The following is a 24,280-nucleotide window of genomic DNA, read 5'->3' on the forward strand; positions in this document are numbered from 1 at the left end:
CCTCCCCTCGTAGCCCCGCCCCTTCCCTTGGCCCCGCCCCCCCCGGCCCCGCCCCAGCCGTGGCGCGCAGCGTTGTTTGCAGAGCGCTTTATTGGAAGGGGGGGGCCGGGCGGCGGCACCGAGCGGCCCCCGGCCCCCAGCCCCGGCCCCGGCCCGGTCCCAGCCCGGGCCCCGCCCCGCCCCGGCCGGCCGCAGCCCCGCTGCCCGGCCGCGAGCCGCCTCAGCCCACGGTGGCGGCCTGGAAGAGCTGCAGCAGCTCGCGGTACTCGGGGTCGATGAGGTCCGACGGCTTCTCCCCGGCGTCCGTGGTGGCCTCGGGGCTGGCCCCCAGGGCCATGAGGTACCTGCGGGGACAGCGTCAGCCGCGGGCCGCGCGCCCCCCGCCGCCCCCTGAGCGAGCGCCGCCGCCCGCCCCCCGCGGGGCTGTGCGGGCAGGGCCCCGGCCCCCGGCTCTCACCGGGCTATGTCGGCGTAGCCGTCGCTGCAGGCCATGTGCAGGGGCGTCCAGCCGTTCTCGTCCCTCTGGTGGATGTCGGCGCCGTACTTGACCAGCAGCTTGACGCAGTCCAGGTTCCCGGTGAGCACGGCCTCGTGGAGCGCTGCCATGCCTGCGAGGGACGGACGCTCAGCCCCGCGGTTGGCGGCGGCCCGGGGAAGGGGGGTGCCAGCGAAGCGGCGTTGGCGGGGAGATGAGTTTGGAAAGAAACAAACACCGAGGAAGCAAGAGGGGCTGCTGCAGGTTTCTGTTTCCCTTTCACAGCCCAAATGCCGCGTTCAAGGTGCAGCGCCTGGCTCCCCTGCCGGGTCAGGCAGCACAGGCTGAGGGACTGCAGCGTGGTGCCCGAGGCTCCTGAAGAGCCCCCCGCCAACAGCCCGACCTGAGTCCCTTCCAGGACCCCCACGGGCACAGCAGGAGGGTGTCTCGAGGGTCTTGCTCTGCTTGCCTTTCAGCAGTCCCTTGCAGAGCAAGCGATGAAGCAATCAGCGTACATGGGAGGAAGCCCGGGTCATTTGAGACCGTGCCTCCATGGCCATGTGACGGCAGACGCTGAAGCCAAGTACGAGAAAGAGACAAATCTGGGCTCTGAACCAGCCTGTATGGTTCAAGGCATTCCGTAAACAATTTTTAGTGAGGCTGGGTACAAACATAACACAATGCTGCCTTCGTAAACAATTAATTCTGCAAGTCCACAGACCCACATGTGAGAGAGAACGATGTTTGTGAGCAACGGACAGAGCCAGGAGCAAGAAGCAGAACCTTGCTTCTCCACACTCCTTTTGCCAAATCAGGACAGGAGATACGAGTCCTGCTGCCCAGTCCAGAGCTCTGTGTTCTCTCTCATGTTCTCTTTTTGCCTGCTCCTTTCCTACGCCACGCCACACCGGGTAGGTGTGTAGGTGCACTGTCGTGCCTTGAAGGGACCCTGACGGCAAATCTCCCCCTTTCCTGCAGTGCTGTTAAGGGGCGCGTTGGGGCAGTGAAGCAGGACTTGGGCCCTGCTGGCAATGGTGGGGGGTAGTACTCCTCACTGGGGAGGGAAAACAACTTGATTTCAACCTGCCGCCCTGCCCGGGGCAGCCCACGTCTGAGCTTTGGCCACGCTGCTCTCTCGTCTCCCTTGCCGTCCACTGAGCCGTGCCACTGCCAGCCCCAGCAGCACTCACCAGAAGGGTAGATGGTGTCCAGAGCAACCTTCCTGGCACGGATGAACCTGCCCACCTGCTCCAGGTCCCCCTGCCTGATGTGGTCCTGAAAGACGACGTCATTGGGGAAGCGCACGGTGCGCGATGCTCTCAGTCTCTGGGCATACCGACTGTACCGCGGCATTGAGACGGGGAAATAGTCCTTCATGCTGAGCGCAGCCTTAGGCCGCTGCCGAGGAAGAAGGGGGCAGAGGCATGTGGGGGCTGTAGGACAGCCCGGTGGGTCAGTGCTCAGCACTCGCTGGCCTCGAAGCACTGCTCTCCTCTTCTGCCTCGTGGTCCCGTTTCACCAGTTGGGTGGTGGGCGCTGAGCTGGGCGCTGCTGCCAGCCCTCCTGGGGCCTGTCCCCTGCTGGAGCCTGTCCCCTCCTGGGGCCTGTCGCGGGTGCGTGTCCCTCGCCGCAGGGCCCCTCGCAGTGTGCAGGGGCGGCGCTGGCCTCGTGCAGCTCCCTCAGGCTCTGGGCCCAGGACTGAGGGCTCCCCAGGCACATGGCGTTATATAGGCTCCCGCAGGCTATTTTGGGTTGGTGCAGCTCATGCTATTTGCCGTGATACTTTGTAATCGAGCCGCCCAGGCCCGTAGCCTCCCACTTTTGGGCAGAGGATGACGGCTCATCTTACTGCCCACCTGTTGATGTGCCCATCCAAGGGGTCAAATCCATTGCATGGCTAGCCTTCAGAGCAGCCCAGGGCCCCGAAAACAGAACTGCCCCACAGCATGTCCTCACAGCACCACGAGCATGCCAGGGAGAAAACACAAATCCACTCAGCAGGCGAGGGGAGCTGGCCGCACACATACTGAGTAGCGAGCCTAACAGACATGTCATCGCTGTGGTGCGAATGCATTCAGAGCCACGTCACTTTCCTGTCGGTGCGCCAGCTGACTGGAAGGGAGCAGCATGAGCTGTGCTTCCCCACACGACCGCAGGACGAGTGCAGCGAGGCACGGAGCACGCTGCAGCACCGCGGTACCGCCGGTGACCTCGTGAGGCTGGGGCTGCTGCTGCTGCTCCTGACGCAGATGGAGAACCAGAGTACGGTGCCTGTCCTCAGTGCCCAACGCCGCAGTCCTGCTTCAGACTTCGCACTGGCTGCTGCGTCAGGGTGGGCTTCTACAGGACAGTTTCAGGAGAAGAGCTCTGCCGCCAGCTGCTGCTGCAGTCAAAGGCCTGAAATGGGCCATCTACTCAGAGGAATCTTTCAGATCACCCAACAGCCAAGGGTTCAAGCAACAACTGCTCCTCCATCCTTTTTCCTGTCATAGTTTGGCCATTTCAGACACACAAGCATATTGCATTGTTTCTCACTGACGGGGCCTGCCCAGCAGCACACCAGGAGCAATCCCTGTCCCACGCTAAGTCAGAGCATTCAACTGCGCTGCTGCAGCTTGACCCCGTGCCAAGCTCCCACCAGGTCAGCCCATCTCACACCTGGGAACTGCCTGCTGCAGCTCTCCATCTTCTAGCAAATACAGGGATCTTGCTGTGTCTGCTCAGCCCTGCTTCAGGCACCACACGACAGAAGGCTGAACTGGCTGCTGCCGAGACAGAACACTTGCAGCCTGCTGTCTCGCAGCAGCGACGAGTTGTGTACACAAGATGCCTCCCATGGAGCCCTTCTCCACCAAGAGCAGCCGTGGTGCATGAGAAAAGCTCCCCTCCTCTGAGCAGGTCTCAGACTATAAACAAAAGAGAACCGCCACAGAGTGGCAGTCTTGTTTACGCTTTTAGTCACTCCTCAAAATGGACTTTTTTGAGCTGATTTCTAGGCAGGAGCACTCCCATGGAAATTTGTACTCACTTCTCTTTCTCTCCTCCCTCAAAATGCAAAGCAGCTTTCTTATTCAAAGCTGCTGCTGACAGCCAGCCTTTGGAGGCCAGAGAGCCCCTGCCCTCTTCAGGTGTCACAGCATTTATCAGCAGCCCCAGCACTGCTGCACACCAGAACAGGACCAAGAAGGGTCCTTGCTCCCAGGTAACTGCAGCAGGTCAGAGCCCAGTGTTGTGCCACATTTGTGTTCTACCATTCCAGTGCACCCACATTAGGTGATTGGCACCGGTAGCCTCCTGAGGTGCCCTCCAGATTCACTAGGCCTCCCCATGTGACATTCATAGCATATTTCCTTACAAAAATATTTTCAGCAGTAAGTGACTGGTGTGGAAATAGCAGCGTGGCTCACTGGATCATGTGAGCCTGACTAGCAGCACTAGGGGCAGTCCCAGGTCCCCCTGTAGGCAAATTCCTTGGTTAACTGCTCAGGAGCAATGAGGTCCCACCACCCCAAGCCAGCTGGCAGGCAGAGCAGCTTACACTCAGCAGCCCCGCCAATGCATGCTTACTGCTTGCAGAGCTGGTAATTGTGTACCTCCAACAGCTCATTTAATACAGTATCTAGCAAGAGCTTGAAAAGCTGATGGTCTTTTCTAACACCACTTTGGAAGAATCACTTGAGAACCAGCCTGGAACTCTGATCTTCTTCCAGCTCAGGTCCAAATATTTCTTCCGGGTCCCAATAGATGGAGACAGAGTAGTATTAAAATCTCAACTTTATTTGGCCAACAAATGCAGTTCCAATGTTATTATAGCGGAATGCTAAGAGCAAGCCTGACACTGATCAGGCCTTTGAGGCACTCCCTTGTTCAAGTTCCTCCCCCAAACCCAGTAATTTTAAGTCCCATGTTTTAAGTCCCATGTTTGTTTTGCATTTGATGTGTTTTTAATCAGGCCCTCCCACCCCCCACCTGCCTGGTCAACCCATTCAAAATAATGCATGTAAAGTGACTGCAAAATAGTCTCGCATTTGATCAAAAGGATGGCAACACAGCTAGGTCTCATCTAAGCTGGTAAGCCAGCAATCACCTCCACCCTCAGAGCCTGCCACAGCCAGTGCACATAGTATTCCACCCTTCCAGGTGTTTCAAACAGTCATCTCCAAATGTCTTAAAGTACAGGGAAAAGCTGGCCTACATGAAGAGAAGCACCTTCATAACCACCTTCCAACCAGGACTGATGCAGTCAGCCTAATCCTTCTTCCCTTACAGATGAAGGCTCCAGGGAAGAACAGCTGAGACCAATAAGGAACCTGCCAGGTGGTAAAAATCAGCTACAGGCTTTAGTTTTCAAAGATAAAGGGAAAAAGCTTTCTTGGAAGGTATTAGTGGCAAGGCTCCAAAATGTTGGGCTATTAAACTCATGCTACCACTTCACAACCTGCTTCTATCCAGAAGAACAGAATACTTGAAACAAAAAGCTGTGTACAAAAAAAGTACATCACAATAAAAAAAAAGAATGAACCCAGCTGGCAGGGCTGGCTACCTAGTGACAGATCCCTTTTCGAAAGTGAAAGAAAAAGATAGTCAAGTGTAAAGAGAAGTGAGGGTGAAGTGTTACTTTAAAAGCCAATCCCTGGATTTCCAGTCATTCACCTTCTGTTTTAAATCTTAATGGGTTTCTGACTCACTGGGCTGCGTAACAGCAGCCAATTTAGTGTCTGATTTTTGGGTGATGTAGATCAGTCTTCTTTACAACTCATCCTTTTGGATTTTCTGCTCATCATCACCTTCCTCAAGGTCTGTTTCTTCATCTGTCTCCAGATCCTCCAGATCCTGTGTAGTAGACAAAGATAACTACTTGTTTCTGGCATATTAGTCAGATCCAAAAACAACAGTTTCTCTAACATATTTGCTGCTGCCATGTCAACAAGACATCCAGAGACTACCAGGAGTAGTCAGTTTAGGAAGTTACATGTTAGAACCCTCTGAAAAGCAGCAAGCAAGAGCTCTTAAAGAACAAGCCCTACATACACCAGCAGTTTGCACAATGACCAGAGGCAGCCTGTTTAAGTTTAGAGGTTATTGTACCAATAGTTTCCATGCTCTTGGTATTTTAGCCTCTCAAGAGGCATTTATTTCACACCCACCTCAAGTATTCTTAATAAAAGGAGTCCATTACAACAGGCCAGTGGCTAGCCAGGCTGCAAGTGAATTGACGGGTCACATTTTATGATGTGGACACTTTTGCTCACCAATACCCTTTTCCTGCCACATAACCCAGGATCTTCAGGGCTTAGGATTTGGTCACTCCACCCAAAGCAACCCATACTCTGCATTTTGCAGAGCTAGAGTACTGTATTAATTTATATTACTCACATCATCAGCTGCTGCCCCATCCTGTCCTCCACTCTCCAAGAATTTTTTGAATCCTTCTAGCGTCCTCTCCCCATTATAGTCAATTACCTACACAGGAAAACACATCAAGATAACTGTTACATGCACCTACAGAACCACACACCTGGAAAGGAGAATTATCTTTCTGAGCAACAGTTAACATGCCAAGCAAAAGGGAATTTAAAAATTCACCTTCACCCATATGAGACGAAGGAAAACAGCTCAGCCACTAGACTTCAGAGATCACTGCGAGGAGAGAATAGCCTGCAGATGAGCACACTGTCTTCTGCTATACTTCCTCTTTTCCCCACTCCCACTTCCCATCCCCAAACTGTTTCCTACAACCCAGCCCCCCTCCCAAAAGGGTCTCAGATGTCCTGTAGACCTGATGTGTTCTATCCCTACAGAAGGGAAAGCCCTCCCACAAGCCTGTCCAAAAAGGAACTCAAATAGGCAACTTCAGCATATCTAGTGCTCCCTCATTATTTGATCTGTAAGAGTGTCAGCTGCCTTCTTACATTTCTGCCAGAGCCTGCAGGGAAGAACTTGAGTGTGGGAAAGCTGTGGATTTTCACTGCTTCTACTTCATTGGCTGTTGAATCCATCTTGGCAATGACAATGTTCTCATGGTCCCTGTAGGTCTCTCCCAGCTTGTCCCAGATAGGAGCCAGCTGCTTACAGTGACCACACCAGGGGGCATCTGTTAATTAACAAACATATTTAGCACCAACAGCCCAACAATTTAACACCACACACCACCTAGACCCCACGCCAGACAAGAGTTCACATTTGTTTTCAACTGATGCGCTCCCTTTGTGGCTTAGACTCTGTAAGATGCTTTCTCCCCAGTCCTGGTCATGAAGTATTTTGGCATTCCTTTTATACCAGTTACTTGGAATTTGTTGTTGAAAAATACGTACAGAACTCCACGAAAACGTTCTTATTCTCATCAAAAGCAACTTCTTCAAAATTCTTCCCAACTAGAACTTTGACAGGCTGTTTGTCCCAGTCTTCAGGAAGATCTTGGCTCATCAGATGGGGCTGGAATAGAAAGTGAAATTCAGACACACGCAATCTGCTGTACAGCTACTTGGAATGTCCATCAATGACATAGGCTGGAAAGCCTGAGTTAACCATACCCAAGTGCCTCCAGTCGTAGACTACAAGCAAATCGGATACATCAGTCACTTCCTCTTCTGCTAATATAAAGTTTACTCCCCACCCCAAAGTGTGAAAATGGGTGCTCTTGTGTGGGAAGAAATGCAGTTTCAGCTCTGGCAGCAATACTGTTTCCTTCCCACAATGTTATTCTCTAAGGACAGAGCTTAGCTACACAGTCACTGCTGAAGTCACATGCATGTAGCTACCTCCACCAAATTAGAGCCAAGAGCTCTTTTAACTGTGCCATGCAAGTTAGTACCTTCCTTGGCTCATTAGCAGAAAGAACAGCACAGCTCCAAGAAGCAGGAAGAGCAGACCTCAATTGTACTCAGGTACCAGCATGTAACTTGCTTTCCTACTGTCTTCATGCCCCAATGGTTTTACACTATTTTCAGCACAAAGGCTGCTAGATATCCTGTACATCAGTTGGGTGATTTGCACATTTCATACAGCTCTTCACAGAGAGCATTTTTAGCACTTGCTCAGCCAGTAAGTTTAGCATTAGCAGCATTGTTACCTTGATCTTGCCCTCCAGGAATTTATTACAGAACTCTCTGATCTTGTCTGCTGTGAGGTCATCTGATTCAGGTTTGTATTTGGTCATTTCTTCCTCCAGGGTGATCAGACGTACAGCTGGACATTCTTCTTTCTTTAGGCCAAAGAACTCCAAAATCCTTTGATTGTCACTGTGGTCACTGTCTATGAAGATGAACAGGATCTTCGGAGGAAAGAGATAACATGATGAGGACAGGTATCTCTTGGCTAAAGATACTTTATACAGACACTCATAGAGCTAGACAAGAGCTAAACAGCCAAGCCTGTTAGGAGGGCACCCTGTCACAGCACGCATGCTAAAGCTGCAATGCTTTAAGCAGCACATGTGCAAGCCTGGCATCAATGTTTAAGTCAAATCTAGAAGGAAAGTCATAAGTTAACTACTATTCCTTAATCGGTTATACAAGCCAGTGACTCAGACGCCTACTACCAAGAGAGGCAGAGGAAGTGCTAGCTTCAAGTCTTCCTCCACAGCTGTTAAGTGGGTATAGGCAGAGTGTTACAGCTCTGCAGGAGGTGGTCACATAATTCATAGTCCCAGCCATCCATCTTACCTTCCCTTTGAAGCTTCCAGCTGCGCTCTTGAAATTATCCAGTTTCCCTTGATAGTCAGACACACTTTTTGGTAAGAACAGCAGAATATGAGTCTTGATCTCTCCTCCGAAGATTTTAGGAGCAGTCTGAGGAGTAGAAAATAAAACCGAAAATAAAACTTCGCTCTGCTATTCTCATTAGACCACAGAAGTCAGAATACTGCAGGACTGCTTTGAACAGCAAGCTTATACCTCCTTTCTCTTGTGTTCTTCCTTCACTTGATTCAGCTCTAGCATAAGCAATATTTGACCACTCCATAATATCAAACTAGTTCCAGCTCCAAGCTAAGAGCTGAATCTACATTTTAAACTTTGTTGCATTCATACAGTAGCTACGGAAAGGCCTCAAATATCTGAGCACCTACCTGTTCAGTGAACTCTATAACCAGAGGCAACTGATTAGACTTGATGAAGTTCAGTAAGTTATCTTTTGTGAGATCTCCTTCAAAGTTGTTACGGCCTTCATCAAACTGCAAAGAGAAATATGGTCACCACATTTTCACATAGAGAGTGAATCAAGGTTCTCTTCCTCCTGGCAAGCAGTTTTAAGTCACTCCCTAACAACCAGCCAGACATCCAGCTTACAGCTTAATGTTCTGCAGAAGCATGAAAACACTTGTGAAACAGGTCACCAAGAAGAACTTTTTGTAGCAACCTCACGGCACTGTAAAAGGCATTAGGTAGACCAGTGAGGAGCTTCCACAACACGGACAGCTTCCTGCTTAGGAGTTTGCAGCACCAGAGTAGATACACACATGTTAACTGGCCAGTGCTATGAAAGAAGTCTGACAGCAAAGCCTCACCGTGCTGTGGAAGTAGCAGCTTACTGAGCTCTACACAGTTGGTTCAGCCTCTATCGTTACAGCAGACAGCACACGTTCAACACATTGCACTGTAGGTGCCAAATCCCTTCTTATATCAGACCAACACCTGCATCTGGTCAGGATTCTCAGAAACCAGCCAACAGCCTGGAGATGGAAATAGCTTTAAAGGAACATCAAGGTTAAAGAGAGGATGTGCAGAACAACACAGCAGTCCCACGGCACAGCAACCCTCAAGTTACTGGCAGAAGCAAGATAGTGGACTCAGATAACCTTCTACTAGAGGAAGCAAAAAAGTCACAGCTGAAAAGCTGAGCAAAACACTAAACATTTTAACATGGCAATGAAGTTACTTTCCAGAGTAATGCTCATGTCCTTAAAGCCTTCAAAGCAGTTGTTTGAAGGTCTTTGGAAGCATGGATAAGGCACACAAAGAATAAGGCAAGAACGATGAGCCACAAGGGCCAACAAACCCTCTTGATTTAAGCTCAGCTAACCACAGGACTCTGAGCCAAAGTCCAAAATCAGGACTGCTGGTAAAATAAAAGGCAAGTCAGTTCTTATGCTGTATTTGGTTACCACTGGTGCTCATTTTCACCTTGGTCTGTGGGAGACTGGAGACATTTTAGAACTCTCATGGCACATTACAATGACTACCAGTGTCAGAAGATAGTACATCAGATCAAATCCACACAATTCCATTTGGTTGCTTAGCCCCCTAAGACCGTGGAATGCACTGCATAGAACTAAGCATGTAAAAATGGGTAGCACAGGTAACAGAGTAAACCCAGCGTGACCACTTGTTAGTGCTGGAAGTCCTAGCTGCATCCTAGCCACTTAAGGCAACATCCTCAGTTGCTCTGAACTCAGAGCCAGATGCTACTACTCCCTGCAGCTACCGAAGAGATGGTTTTAACAGAACATTTCTATTTGGACTTGTGTTTGCAAGGATTTTTCTCAACTTTTCATGTCCTTCGACAAGTAGCTATTTCAGCCGGGTATTACCCATGAATAGAGTATACACAGGAGTCACATACCAAAAGCTGTACCTGCAGGAGCAGCAAGGTACAGGTAGTAATTCAGCCAAATCCAAATACTGCTGTCCTACACCAGCCCCAGCTTCTCCAGTTGTGAGATCAACTGGAGATCATCTCAAACTTGTTAGCCAGAAAACAGCCGGATGGGGCTTTGAGCAACCTGGTCTAGGGGAAGACATCCCTGTCCATGACAGGGAGGTTCAAACTAGATTATCTTTGAGGTCCTTTCCAACCCAAACTATTCTCTGATCCTACGATAGTCTACTTGCACCCTTGACCATTTTAATCTGAGGAACCCTCTGACTTCACACCACAAAGTTAACTACAATTTCAGATGTATAGTGAAATGAGACAAGCTATTTCAGCTGGAAGAAGAATAAAGTAGGAATTCATTAAGTTCTTTAGCCTGTCTTAGGCCAGACTGACAACTGTGATTAGATTACACATCAGTTGGAACCCACAGCTGCACTCTATCCTACCTTGCTGCACCCATCTGTGCAGTACAACCCAATCTAAGGAACCTCAATTTGTCTTCTCAAGCTTAAAATTACATCCCCACATCTTGGCTTTTAATAGACAAGATGACATCAGGAAGTTTATTTCCGATTCTGTAGATGACCAATGTCCCTTCACACATAATCCAACAGCCCCAGCCTTGTCAGCTGAAGCTGCAAATCCTCTTAGGAACTTTGCTATAATCGCTGTGCAGCAGAGCCCACAGCAATGAGACAGAACCCCTGGAAGCAGCCATCAACTGACTGCAGAGCTCAGTAATGGGTGCATTTAAAGCAACTTCGTTAAGCCACAGTCTAACAGAATATCACGGCAAGTCATCAAGAACTTGGCTATCGTTCTGTTAAAGGCCTTTAAAACTCAAGAAGGGACACAGAAAACATTAGTTACAGCCATAAGTATTTTAAAGATTGTGTTGACCGTCACCGCACTGCAGCCAGAAACTCGAGAAACAGGAAAGTGAAAGTGAAGAAACGTTCTGAACACAAAGCTCAGAGGCCACACACAGCCAGGGAGCTGCTGAGGCCGCCCTCTGCCGTCCAAAGGCCACTCCCCAGCCTACTGCTCCCTGCCAAGGGACTTGGCTCCAATTGCCCCCAAACAGGACCATGGACTCGGCTTTTCCCCCCTCCTCCAGTCTCTGAGGCTTGGAAAAGGCTTGAAAATTAGACACAGCACTGAATCTTCTGAAGTTTCATCCGGGAGCACCCTCTTAAATCTAGTTCTTATAGAAAAGGTAAGACAAGGAAAAAGACTCAAGTTGTGGTGGTAACGTTTGCACCACCCCGTACCTTCTTGAAGAGGACCACTCCGTCTTTGCTAAGCTGGTACTTGGAAAAGACATCGTCACTGGAGGAAATCCCAAAAGGAATGTCATCCACAGATTCTGCTGCCAACAAAAACTCCTTTGCAGCCTCTGATGTCAAATCCTGGGGAATAAAGGAAAGCGTTTCACATGAGACACAAACCAGAGCATAAACATCCCAGGGCTTACGAGCCAGAGAACTTGAAGATCAAGTAGGACAGGACAGCAAGTGTTTCACAACTTATGAGGAGCCTTCCCCAGCTGTCGGATCCCCATGGGGCAGAAGCAGGAAAGGCGCTGAACATACACAAGAGCCATGCAGAGGGAAGCACCAACTCTACCTTAAAGAAGCCGATGACAGCCACTTCATTGGAGTCCACCAATGTCTCTGCTGCAGCAACATCTGTCAGGGTAGTTGCAGCCGGGCCGGTGCGTTTCTTCAGCCAGCTGACAATGTCATCTGCTTCTCTGCCAGCTACACCAGAAAGATAGAGAACACCAATGCACTTTTTATCCTCCGACTAAGAATACAAAAATCCTAAGTCTTCAGAGAGACTGCTCAGCAGCTGGCTGATAGCTTGGGGAAAAGCTGAGATATCGTTTACGCAACTCTTTCTCTCCCCTCCTAGCATAATTAAGTGCATCCATAATCGTCAAGTCACTGTGCAAGGGCTCTCAGGAATCCACTCTTCTCACAACTGGTCTAGCCCAAGCATGCTCTTAGACTTTGATCAGCAACAGAGAACTGCTGAGATACTGCTGCTGTTTCAGGGAAACGTGCCGTGGCTTCCTTTCAAGATTCAGCGCTCTGCAGGTTATTCTCAGAGCCCTGAACCACGGGGCTTCGCATGGCTCATCTCTGCTGTGCTAATTCTCGATTACCCTTTTGTCTCAAGCTTTCTGTGTGGCCCTTTACCCAGCCACTCAGGCACTTTTCAGCTGTTTGAGCCACGCTGATTGAGCTGGGTCAAGCCAAGGCACAGCACAGTCTGGGAGCGCTCTGCTTCCCTCCAGCAGGACGGCTCTGCCTGCGCCCACCACTCCCCGTGCTGGGTGCTGTTAGAGGCCCCCCCACCCCCTCCACCCCCCTCCCAGGCGCAGCACGCGTGGCCCCGCTCACGTGCCGTGCCGGGCACAGCAGGCTGCGCTCCCAGGAGCTCGCCGTGGACCTTGTCCGGCCCCGGAGCGGTGCCACGCGGGGCCCGGTGCCACGTCGCCGCCCTCTGCCCCCGGCGCTCACCTGTGTACTCGCGGGGGGCCGCCCGGTCGCCGTTGCGGAAGAACTTGATGGTGGGGTACCCGCGCACGCCGAACTGCTGCGCCAGCTCCGACTCCTCGGTGGCGTCCACCTTGGCCAGGCGGATCTCCGAGCCCTCCGCGCGCAGCTTCGCCGCCGCCTTCGCGTACTCGGGGGCCAGCGCCTTGCAGTGCCCGCACCACGGCGCGTCTGCGGGCGGGGCGGGGCCGTCACGGACCGGACGGGACCGGCCCCGCGCCCCCGGCCCGACACCACCGCCCCCCGGCCCCAGCCCACCACCACCACCACCGCCACCCCCCCGGCCCCCCGCCCCCCGCGGCCCGTCCCCCGCTCACAGAACTCGACGAGCAGGTACCGGTGCGCCGCCAGCGCCCGCTCGAAGGAGGCTGCGCGCAGCACCAGGACGCCGTCCTCCTCCTCCTCCGCCTCCTGCCCGCCGGGGCCCGGCTCGGCGCGGGGCAGCGCGGGGTGGAGGCAGAGCAGCAGCAGCAGCGCCGCGATCGCGGGCGGCAGCGCGGCCATGGCGGGACGGGACGGGCCGGGACGGGGCGGCCGCGGCGCCGCCTCCGCTTATAAACCCGCCTCCCCCCGCCGCCGCCGCGCCCCATTGGCCGCGCCGCGCTGGCGCCGCCGCCGCCCGCCATTGGCTCGGGGCCGGCCGCGCGGCTCCCATTGGCCGGCGCGCCGGGCGCGCCCCCCGCCCGCCGCCGCGGGTTGGCCGCCGGGCCGGCCGCGCCGCCGCCGGGCCGCCATTGGTCCCTCTCCTCGCTGCGGCGGCGCCCATTGGTCGGCGCCGCCGTCTCGCGCGGCCGCCCGCGCCCAGTCGGCGGCCGCCCGTCCTCGGACGTGGCAGTGGGGCGGCCCCGGCGGGCGGCACTGCGCCTGCGCGCGGCCAGACGCGCGTGGTGCGATCTGACTGGGCCGCGGCCGCCGCCCTCTGACCCGGCCGGAAGCGGAAGCGCTGCCGCCGCCGCGCGCCTCGCCGCCGCCGCGGGGCCCGCGGGCACGTGGCGCCAGGCCCGGGGCGGGCGGCGGGGCCGGGGCCGGGCCGGGACCCCTGGGTCCGCTGCGGGACGGTCCCGGCTCCAGGAAGCCGCCGGGCCCCTCCCGGCCGCCCGCCGAGGCGCAGAGGGGCCCCCGGTTGCCGCCGACGCCCGGCGGCCTCCTCACGGCTCGGGCCCGCGGCACCGGCGGGGCGACCCCGCGCGGGGAGCAGAGGCCTCGAGCCCCGGGGCCCGGTGGGTGCCGGGCCCTGCGCGCCTCGTGCGGGGCCGCCGCGGGCTCCGGGCTGCCGCAGGCCCCAGCGGGGCACGAGGGCCTCTCCCTGCCCCCCCCCCCCCCCCCCCCGCGGGGAGCGCGCCCGGCCTTTGGCTGCGGCGTTGGCAGCGGGCGGGTGGCCGAGGGCACCGCCGGCACCCCCCTGCCCGCTGATAAGGGCGGTGCAGGAGCCGGCCCCGCTGCCCGGCCGCGCCCTGCCGAGCTGCCAGCATGGCAACTGCTGGGGAGTCAGAGAACGGCTGAGTTGGAAGGGACCCGCGGGGATCAGCGAGTCCAAGGAGCAGCGAGATCTGCTCTTTGCTCTCCGTTCTTCCCCTCGTGAGGGCTGGGCCACGAATGCCCAAGGCCAGCAGGGCTGGGAGCACGGCGCTCCCCAGCTCCCTGACCGCCTGGGCTCTCTACAGGCACCACGAGCAGGTGCCTTTCTGGGAGCTCTGGCTGGGAACAGGGCTGGGCGCCTTGCTGCGGCCCAGAAAGAATCCAGGTTAACTCTAGGTGACGAAGGTGCCATTGGCAAAGCAGCAGCCAACACCTTGAGCACGCCACACAGGGCTGCAGGCCCAGGCATGTCGGGCAGCCAGGGTGGGGAATCAGCTGCTGCCAAAAAGATCCTGCATTCACACTTGGCTGCCTGGGCTGGTTCCACACAAAAGAGTGTTTGGGAGCCGCTGCCCTGAGCGAACGGCTCCTACCTGCAAGCAGGGTGAGGTGGGGGGTGCTCCCTTGTGTAGGGGCTGGGCTCTGAGCTCAGGCAGCTCGTGCCAGAAAAGCTTCACCCGGTGGTGCCGGAGGCAGGGTTTGCCAGCAGCCAGAGTGGTGTTTGCTGCTGCCAGCAGTTTGTGGGGTTCAAGGCAGGGAGCTGCTGCGCTGCCACACGTCAGTGCTGCCGGTGGGGCCCACCTGTGGGGCCAAGCTGCTGGTGTTTGCTCAGCGGTGCTGGTGAGGCAGATGGGGCCCTCTGACATCTCGGGCGTGCTGCAGCCCTCTTGTTCTTTTGGGTGCTGGTGGGGAGCCTTTCCCCATTGAGTGTGGCATCCTTACAGCCGTGTTCCAGCATTCCATGAACAGTACACTTGTCTCTTCAAATCCCTTTAAACGTCCCTCTGCTGCTGTGGCTACAAACACCAAAGTTGCACAGGTGGGGCACTGCCTGGCCTGGCTGTGTACAGGATGCTTCCTCTGCTCTCTTGTTCCCTGCTGGGCCCATAGCCTGGGACAGAGCAGCCCTCGACTTCCAAACCCAACCAGCCAGTGCAGGAGGGCCAGGCCCGTAACATCGAGCACCACCCAGGATTTAATGTCACCTCTCCCCCGACCTCAGCTTTCCCAGGCTGCCGTTTGAGTAGAGGTGCGTGCACCCCGCCACGCCCGGGGACCTGCAGCTCTGCAGCTTCACAGCCGCTGCGCTGTCAAAGATGGAGCTGCTGCACTGCGAGCAGCCGCCAAACCAGAAGAGCAGCCCGGCCCCGCCGTTGTGCAAGCGCAGAGCCAAGGTTTACGAGGTGCAGCTCCTGGAAAGGGCTGAGGCCTCTGCTTGGAAGCCACGAGCAGGGAGAATCCCGTGGCCCACCCAGCCACCACGCCCGAGCAGAGCCCCTCGGGGTTTGTCCCAGTGCACAGCGGGGGCTCGGCTGCCAGGAGGGAGAGCCCGGCCAGCAGCCCTGCAGCCGGCACCGCACCCTGGGGGGAGCTGGGCAGTGACCGCTGAGCCACGGCAGCCCCTGGCAACCCCCCGACCTCACCCCCCACCACCCCCACCGCAGGACCCATCTGGCAGCAACGCCAACGTCGGCCGTTTGGGAAAACTTGCCAAAGAGCCGGAGATTGCATCAGACAGGAGCCGGCCCTGACAGTAACTGCCCGCAGAGCGGCTGTTGGGGGCCGCCACAAGGAGCCTTTGTTCGTTTTATCGGCACATCTGGGCTGGCGCTAACCGACACCGGGAGGGTGACGCCTGGGTGCCTGCGGCGCTGCCCCTCGGGCCCCGCTGCACGGGGGGAGGCGGCCGCAGCGCCCGGCTGGGCTCAGCCGGGGGGGATGAGGCAGAAGCGAGGCGTGAGGCAGGCGCAGGCCGTGAGGGTGCCGGCAGCACTTCCCCCCCGGCTGCAGGTGGCTCCTGCCCTGCTGTCGCTGGGTCCTGGCACTTTCCTTTGGGCTCCGAGTGACGTCTCCTCCCGCTGCAGCCTCAGGCAGCCCTGGCAGCTTTCCGGGGCCAGAAGGGGCCCTGGCTCTCAGCACCGTCGTTTCCCTCTCGTGTCTGGAGCTCTCACTTCCCGTTGCGAGTCCTTGAGCGCAGGAGCAGGGCTGAGCCATCTCTAAGGCTTCTGCAGTGCTGTGGATTCCTTTCAGTGTTTCCCAGTTCCCCCGTGAAGTTCCTTACCCACAGCACAAACACCGCGTGCTCCGTAACCCCCCAGGCTCTCACCACACATCACCTCCCCCAGGTTCTGCTGTCCCTCCAGCTGTTTCCCCCCTTCCCCTGCACAGGAATCACCTCGCTGCTGCAGGCAGGCTGCGGGCAGGCCAGGGCTCAGAATCTGCTGCTCTCAGCTGGCAGGAGGCGTCCCCTCACTGCCTCACACCCGCCGTTTTCCCTCTTTCCCCTTCTCACCCCTCATACCGCAGGCCATAAAGAACAGAGCGAGCAGCAATGTACAGATCTTAAACACAAACCCCTGAGAGCAGCAAAGGATGCGGCAGCCTGGGCTTCCTGCCTGTTCTCCTCTGGCAAGGACTTCCCCAAAGTGCTGCTGCACAACACAGGCAATCCAAGGATTCTGCTCTTCCCCCCACCACGGCTGTTTGCAGGAATTGGCTCTGGGATAGCAGTTCTGCCACCTCCCACAAAGACCCAGAACAGACCCAGAAGGGACAGCAGGCAGTCAGTTCAAAGATTTTATTTAACTGTCATAAAAGGAGAAGCAGACGATGATTCCAAACCTGTTAACCCGGGTCTAGGATTTACAGACAATATGCACCAAATCAAATTAACAAAAATCTCTCTAGGGGCAGGGCGAGGGAGAGTTAGAGGCAAAGACGTAGCTATGAGAAAGCCACATGTACTTGGTCCCAGTTCTAATACAACCTCAACGTGGGAAGATCCAAATAAGAGGGCTGCGGAGCTGGAACATGCCTGCCGTCAGGGGCTCGTGGGCCCCAGAGGCCCCCATCGCCCCAAGTGCCGTGTCAGCGCAGCCCCGGGAGGCAGGCTGGAGTGCTGCAGGGGTCTGCTGTGGGCTCGGGGCACGGAGTCGAGTGTCAAGGCAATAAATACTGACAGGCCAGGCACAGATTTTAAAGGCAGAACAGATACATAAGGCATTAACCGCTTCTGAATACTTGTCCTTTGCAAGCTCTTTGTTGATCGCATCAGGAGAGCAGCTGCAGAAACAGACTAGTCCATCCTCAGCCCAAAACAGCCGGGAGGGCAGGTGCTGTCCTGGTATTTCAGTGCTTTGCAGCTCCTCTGGCTGCAATAAGTCTGAGGTGATGGCACCACTGGTGACTCCCGCACCCACCTGCCTTGCAACCCCCTCTATGCCTCTGGAGGTACCGGGGCTGCCCAGAGAGTCCGGAGACAAACAGGGACAGGGCTCTGCCAGGCCAGCTCCGGGCACTGGGAGGGTGGCCTGGGGAAGGGGCGGGATGTCACCCGGGGTGTCACAATGCCCTCCTCTCCGGAGATGTCCAGTCTCGGGTGAGGAATGGACCAGCAGCAAAGCAGGAAGTTGTGAATCTTTCCTAATACCCAGGAGGGGCGTGACCAAGCTGAGTGCCATGCCAACAAACAGGGGGAGGGCGGGTGGCATTTAAAAAGTGTAACAAGGGCAGGGCCCCCTCCCTAGAGGATACGTGTTACACATTAAGGCATCATGGTTACAGGGAACATCCACAAATGAAGGTGCCAGCGTCCTCGGGACACTGACTGGGGGGAAGGGGCAGGCTGGACATGATTTTAGCCAACAAATAGATTCAAATAGCTGCCTGGCATCAAGGTTCTTCAGCTACTTGGAGGCAGTAGCTGCCCTGAGCTGTGCACAGGAGAGCTAAGCACAGGATCCCACACCGAGTGCAGGAGTCTCCCCTTCAGCACCAACCAGAACAGAGGAAGGTGAGAAGCAGCGAAGCGCCTGGCAGGGGAGCGAACGCTCCCACCTGTGCTGGAACAGCGCGGCCCTGGGACGAGCAGCTGGAGATCAGATGCAGACAGCAGGGTTTGGTCAACGGATTCAGTGATTCTCTGGGGAGGGGGCACATTACAAAACCGAGCGCTCTGGTCAAATTTAACAGGGGATGGAAGGTAAGAGGGTTCCAATGTCAGCACTTTGGTACAGGGAGGGATTTCTACGGTAGCCACTGTCTGATTCACGCTCTCTGGGGATTGGCTTTGGGAAGGGCTAGTCCTTCCAATCCTTCTTGATGGTCAGGTTCCACTCCCAGGACAGGTGGTCAGTCTTATCATCATCTGTGAATTTGGATTTGATGTTGTAGCTGCCCCGGGCCAGCATGCCCTTGGGGGCTTCTTCCATGGGGGTCAGGAACTCGTACTCCTCTGCTCGGGGGCCATAGCTCCCAACCATGTACTCAGTCTTGTCAACTAGGAGAAAAAGAAGGAATGTAGGGAAGCTACTTAAGAGCCTCCCCTGCATTCGGGGCAAATGAAAGCAAATGAAGGGTCTCTTACTCCTACAACAATTCACAAAAAGTAAAGGCCTCTGTAAGAACACGAACTGTCACCCACAATTAGCAGCACCATTCGCTCCAGGAGCAGCCCTGCAGGCAGTGCCTCCCCCCAGCAGTACCGCTGTCCGCACACAATTGATCTGATCACCTCTGGGCTCCAGGACCACAGGCTGCCACCCCAGCGCAGGCCTGGGAGCCTTCACACGCTGCCACTGGCCAAGCGGCACAGACGTGGCCGTGCTTCCAACTAGAGTCTGCCTCCTCCCATCGCGAGCAGCTGGGGCAGCAGGCAAGCCCCCGCCACAGCAGTGGAAAGCGCTGGGAGCCTCACACGAAGCAGTACCCGAGCCACAACGAGGCACTTACTTTTCACTCCTTTCCGGAACGTGTGCTGAATGTACTTCAGCCCTGACACAATCTCCCTGTTAACCTGCAGAGACAAGCAAAGGCCGTTGAAGACAGATCTTTTCCACACGCTGCCTGCCCCACCCACAGTGGCCTATTTGCTCCATCCCACTCGTTTTGGGGCCCAAGCACGCCCTGTGCTGGGATTGCAGTAGTCAGATGCTCCCAAGTTCAGTGCTGTTCACTTTTCAGATCTGAATTCTTACCCTAAAGGAGATTTTTATCCGGTATTCCACACCCTCCTTCAGCACAAACGCCTGCTTCTTGTAACTCTCCAGGTCACCTGCAAAGAAGGGAGATGGTGATTCGGGGTCCCTTTCCATCATGCTCTGGGATGGATTTAAGTTGCAAGAGGTGATCAGGACAGGATGTGCAGCAGCTGGGGACTGGACCCCTACTGCACACACAGCACGCAGTTTATCCTTTTATTTTGTGTTTCAGGACTCAACTTGTTACACTGCTCGTGCTACCTGAGGTGGGGAAGCAACGCCCTACGAAAGGGAACTGCAGGCAGCAACGCGGGTCATTCACGGGCGTCGCTTTGTAATGTCTGCCCCAAAGCTGTCACCATCTCGAAGCTGCCATCAGCGTCGCTGTGCTGGAGGACAGCCGGCTCCCCCGTCTGGCAGCTCGCACATCTACAACGCCAGGGCAGGCAGTGGAGCGGAAGCAAAAGGCCGCTGCTCAGACAGGGGAGCTCAGACACAAGGAGCGGGGCTTGGAGCGGAGAATCCTCTGTGGCCGGGGCAGTGGCTCTGCACCCAGCGAAGGGGCAGGAGGGCTCGCCCACCGCGCCACCGGTGCCTTGGCAGCAGCTTCTGGAAGGCCCCACGTTAAAGCAGCTTTGACCTGGAAGGGCCGATTCTGGTTCCCAGCTCACCTGTCAGGTCCAGCTCCAGAGGGCCGGGAGCAGTAGCACAGACCAACGTCAGTTTGGTCACCACCACGTTTGGAGCGTTAGGGTCTAGAAGACAAAGAAAGAGGCTCTCAAACACCCACCCCTCACACCAACCAACACATCGTTCCTCCCAAGGCAGTTTTAGAAAAAGCAAGAACAGAAGCAGGGGCTCCTTGCTGTGTTCTGCCCAGCCCAGTCTCTCCCTGAGCATCTCCCCCTCAAGGCAGGAGGAACCCCTCCGTCCCCGCGCCCTGCTCCAGGGGAACAGAGCGTCCCAGGGCTCACCCGCAGTCACGGTGACGGCACCAAGCAGCGCCTCCTTGTACTTGCGCAGGCTCTCATCGTCCTTGTCCAGCTCCTGGATCTCCTGGATGCTCTTCTGGGCAGGTGGCTTATAGTTGACGGAGTGCTCGTCCTCCTCGTTCTCAGCTGCAATCTGGGCCAGCTGCTCTGCCGTTGGCTCCTGCTCTGCCATCCTCACACACGCGACTTACACTGAAGGGAGGAGAAGTGAAACTGCAGCTTCCCACCCGCGCCGGCTCCTTCCCGAGCGGCACAGCCCGGCAGCACACAGAGCCTGCCCAGCACGGCCCCGTTACTCCACGGGCTCCCTCTCACGCTGGGGCCCTGCTCAGGCTGTCCCTGGGGGGACACATCCCTGCCAAGCGCCAATACCCCGCAGCCTGGGCAGATTCCTCCGGTAGCTCAGGTCTCACGTTCAGCCCACACAAAAGAGAAACATCGGCCTCTGCATTGCGTTCATAAGCTGCAACAGGCAAATAAATACCCCAGGCCATAGGAAACACGACTCCTCCACAAGAACACCCGGGCAAAGCTTTCCCTTATGATAAACCCAGGCCCAGAGCAAACCCAGCCCAGTTCTGCCTCTCTCCAATACGGCTCCAGCCGAGACCAGGGCTCTGCGCACCACTGGTCCAAGCGCCAGCAGCCCCCGGCTGCTCTCCCTTCCTCAAGAAATGCCGACTCGTTAAAGAAGAGCCAGGTCTCCACCCGCAGCGTGCTGCACAGGTTGCACCAGGTCAGCCAAGCACCTTTCTCTTCCCGTCTGAGAGGTGACTGCCAGCAGCACGCAGCTCAGCTGCTCCGCTTCTCCCAAGGTGCCTCCCGACCAGGAGAGGATCCCCCAGCGCTGCCGTTCCTCACCCCGCTCGGGGCACAGCGACACGCCCAGCCCTGCAGGGGCCTGGCAGCGGCTCCTCGCCTTTGTCCACAAATATGAGGAGCGTTCTGCCAGGCTGCCAGCTCGGATGGCACCGCGCACATCTCCAGCCCCGCCAGCGAACGTGTGGGGCAGAGAAGGGAGGGCAGGGGCGGGGGGGCCGAGCCCAGCCACAGAGCCCCTGGCCTGGAGTCCCCAGGAGTGGGAGGTGCAGCCGGGGCTCTTCTCGCCCGCAGCCAAACCTGGGAACGGCTCCGGAGCCATCCCGGGCCGGCCGTGCTCCCCCCATGGAGACTGGCCCGCCTCTCTGGGCAGCCAGCTGGTACGATGGAGCGTTCCTGCTGCTGCTGGGTGTTAAACGTGACCAAAGGTTACCCCTGGGCTCGGGGTGGGGAAGGTGTGAGGGTTCGAGATCCTTCTGGGGGCTCTGGGTCTGTGGGGGGAGCTGTGCCCCTCACACCTCCGCGCCCCTGAGCCCCAGCAGCCTGCGCCCACCCCTCAGCTCACAACAAACCGGCCCCCCTGCGGGGGCTCCCCAGAGCCTGGCACGGGATGTCACGGAAATCTGTACTCAAAAGGCCACTCAGCTCACACTGTGCGTGAACTGCCTGGATTTCACCCGGGTAAATCCTTATCAAACCCAGCCACTTCCTTTGGGCTCCTGTCCAAAAAAGCTCCAGCCTTGAAGGCTCCCAGAAGTGTTCAGCAATCACTCCCTCAAGCATTTGTTCCTCTACTTTAGCCCCTTACTTTGCCCTGTGCCTCAGCTCCAAGCCAGGCATCGCCCCCAGGCTGCCCCCCCCCCCAGCTGAGGAGCTCCGGGACCTCCTCCAATGCCCGCAGCCCCCAGGGAACGGCAGCGGCCGGGTTCCAGCGAGAGCCTCGAAGAACTGCGGGTGACTCCCGAGGTCCCTAAGGCTGAGCCTTCCCGAAGGCGTGGTGCAAGGCCCAGCCGTGCCCACATGAGATGAGCCAGGAGCCGTGCGCTTGTTCCAGCAGCACCCCCAGGCACGCGCTGCCTTCAGCTCCCGGGCTGGGCAGAGGCAGAGGCAGAACTCCTCAGCACCGGGCCGGCGAGCACCTGCAGCGGCTGTCAGACAGCTCCCGGGCTGCAGGAGCTCAGCAGGCAGCAGCCGCAGGCATTGGCGCAGCGGGGCCAGGCCAGGAGCTCGCTGCACAGCGCCCGGGCGCTGCCGACTGCTGGGAGCCGAGTTCTGGGCCCCGGCACCCCCCCGGCAGCGTTAACAAACGGCTCTCCCGGCCGACACAAACCTCCGGAAAGGACGAGCGGAATTCCAGGCAGCAGCTTGAGCCAGGGCCCAGCTCTGCCAGCAAGCACTGGAAAAACATCACCGTGCCTCTGGCACCCGGCCTGCCGGCAGCAGGGCCCGAGCAGGCACAGAGCCCCCCGTGGGGCAGGCACAGAGCCCCCCGTGGGGCAGGCACAGAGCCCCCCCGCAGCAGCTCCTCCCGGGCGCCTCCTCCTGGCACGTGGCCACTTCCCGCGCCCTGGGCCAGAAAGGAAGGAAGGAGGCTCCCGGTGGCGCCTGAACCTTTTTGGGGGCCCCAACCTCGCCCTTCAGGCTTCCAGGACAGAGCGTTTGTCGCTGCTCCAGTCAGCAAAGCGGCTCTTCCCCAGGCGCGTGCCAGAGCAGCCGTCGCAGCGCCAGGCAAGGCAGAGCCGCGGGGCTGGTGACAGCAGGATGCGGGGCCAAGCGCCCCCAGCAGCCACCGAAGCACTTCCCCCCGTCTGACAGCCGCGCGCCTGCAGTTCCTCCTGGATTTTCTGGGTATTTTTCGTGCAGCGCCCAGGAGCCAGCAGCAGCGAACGCGAGAGCCCCACCTGCTGCTGCAGCGAGAAACTGCCCGGGAAGTCACTCCGTTTCCGGACAGAAAACGAAAAACTGCGACTTCTGCCCGGGCGGGAACTGAGACCCCGGGGCAGCAGCGGCAGGAGCTGCTCGGAGCCTCTGTGGGTCAGCGAATTGTTTCGGATGTCCACAAGGCAGCCACGGCGGGGCCGATTCCGGCAGCCCCCACCCTTCCCCCGTTCCCCATGGGCACAGGAAGGCCGCGCAGCCACCCCGCAACCCCCAGGGACCCGGTCCAGCCCACGACCATTTCTGCGGGGTTGCCTTCCCCCAGCTCAGTTCGCCGACCCAGCTCCCTGCGGGGCTGCACAGGCTGCGGGCACAGGAAGCCCCCAGTGCTGCCACCAGCGGGGCCGTGCTGTCGCCCCGCGCGTGCGGGAGCCCAGGGCAACAGGTGACGGCGGGGCTGGGCCCAGGGGACCTCAGGCACCGGCGCTGCCTCCCCGCACGAGGCCCCGCCGAGCTCCCGCCTCGCCCGAGGCTGAGCCCCGGCACCAGCTCGGGGCCGCGCTGGCTCACAGGGGAGGCTCGCAGCCCCCCGCGAGGTGCCGGCCGTGTCCGCGGCAGGGAAGCGCTGAGCCCCGCACGCTCCCGTAGCGCACCGGGTCCGGGAGGCCCCCGCAGCCCCCCGCTGAGCCCCGCCCCGCGCAGCCCCGGGCGGGACGGGCTCCGCTCAGCACCGCTGCAGCTCCCTCGGCACGGCCCCCGGGCACGGGGCCGCAGCGCCGCGGGCCGGACCCGGCACCCGCCCGGCCGCAGCGCGGGGCCCTTCCCCCAGCCAGGAGCGGGGCCCGGTGCGCGGAACCCGCCGGGACCCCGCGGGAGCCCCGCCGCTCGGCCCCTTCCCGCAGCCGGGGCGGGGCGGGGCCCGCGGCTGCCCCCGCCACAGGGCCCGGCCCCGGGACGCGGCTTCCTCCCGTCAGCGGCGCCCTGCCCGCGGGGCGCTCCCGGCCGGGCGGGGCCGGGCGGGGGCCGCGGGAGCTCCCCGGGAGCGGAGGCGCCGCCCCTCCCCCCCCCCCCCGAAGGTCGTTTGAGGGCGCTCGGGGCCGGGCCCCCCCCCCCCCGGCCGCTCCCGTTCGCGCGGCGCCGAGCGGCGGGGCCCGGTCGGGCCGCAGCGGGCGGGACCCGGCCCCGCGCCCCCCGCCCCGCTCCCCCGCCCCCGCCCGTCCCGGCTCCCCCCGCCCCGTACCGGCCCTGCTCGCGCTCCGCGCCGCGCTGACACCGCCGCCGGGATCCGCCCAGCCGCCCGCGCACCTCCGCACTTCCGGGCCACGCCCGTCACTTCCCGTTAGCGAGGGCGGGGCCCGCGCCTCGCTTCCGGCCCGGCAGCGGCGCGCCCATTGGCCCGGGCCG

At 58.2% G+C, this 24,280-nt stretch overlaps 3 protein-coding genes across 3 annotated transcripts; all 3 read right to left on the bottom strand.

Moving 5' to 3' along the window:
* Nucleotides 1-220: 220 nt before the first annotated feature.
* PPP1R27 (protein phosphatase 1 regulatory subunit 27) lies at nucleotides 221-1,828 on the bottom strand. Its single transcript, XM_032199952.1, has 3 exons — nucleotides 1,666-1,828; nucleotides 458-608; nucleotides 221-344 (listed from the first exon to the last, which is right to left on the bottom strand). The coding sequence occupies exons 1-3, from the start codon at nucleotides 1,826-1,828 to the stop codon at nucleotides 221-223; spliced, it is 438 nt and encodes a 145-aa protein (XP_032055843.1).
* Nucleotides 1,829-4,231: 2,403 nt separating this feature from the next.
* On the bottom strand, nucleotides 4,232-13,143 carry P4HB (prolyl 4-hydroxylase subunit beta). Its single transcript, XM_032199733.1, has 11 exons — nucleotides 12,948-13,143; nucleotides 12,595-12,801; nucleotides 11,696-11,829; nucleotides 11,341-11,478; nucleotides 8,544-8,648; nucleotides 8,140-8,265; nucleotides 7,548-7,748; nucleotides 6,790-6,910; nucleotides 6,388-6,569; nucleotides 5,852-5,938; nucleotides 4,232-5,308 (listed from the first exon to the last, which is right to left on the bottom strand). The coding sequence occupies exons 1-11, from the start codon at nucleotides 13,132-13,134 to the stop codon at nucleotides 5,225-5,227; spliced, it is 1,572 nt and encodes a 523-aa protein (XP_032055624.1). The 5' UTR covers nucleotides 13,135-13,143; the 3' UTR covers nucleotides 4,232-5,224.
* Nucleotides 13,144-16,771: 3,628 nt separating this feature from the next.
* Nucleotides 16,772-24,194, bottom strand: ARHGDIA (Rho GDP dissociation inhibitor alpha). Its single transcript, XM_032199710.1, has 6 exons — nucleotides 24,117-24,194; nucleotides 20,162-20,371; nucleotides 19,859-19,942; nucleotides 19,185-19,261; nucleotides 18,940-19,003; nucleotides 16,772-18,487 (listed from the first exon to the last, which is right to left on the bottom strand). Exons 2-6 carry the CDS (start codon nucleotides 20,349-20,351, stop codon nucleotides 18,288-18,290), a joined length of 615 nt encoding a protein of 204 aa, XP_032055601.1. The 5' UTR covers nucleotides 20,352-20,371; nucleotides 24,117-24,194; the 3' UTR covers nucleotides 16,772-18,287.
* Between the last annotated feature and the right edge of the window lie 86 nt (nucleotides 24,195-24,280).

The sequence above is a fragment of the Aythya fuligula genome, chromosome 18, assembly GCF_009819795.1.
Source record: "Aythya fuligula isolate bAytFul2 chromosome 18, bAytFul2.pri, whole genome shotgun sequence".
In the NCBI taxonomy this organism is placed as follows: Eukaryota; Metazoa; Chordata; class Aves; order Anseriformes; family Anatidae; genus Aythya; species Aythya fuligula.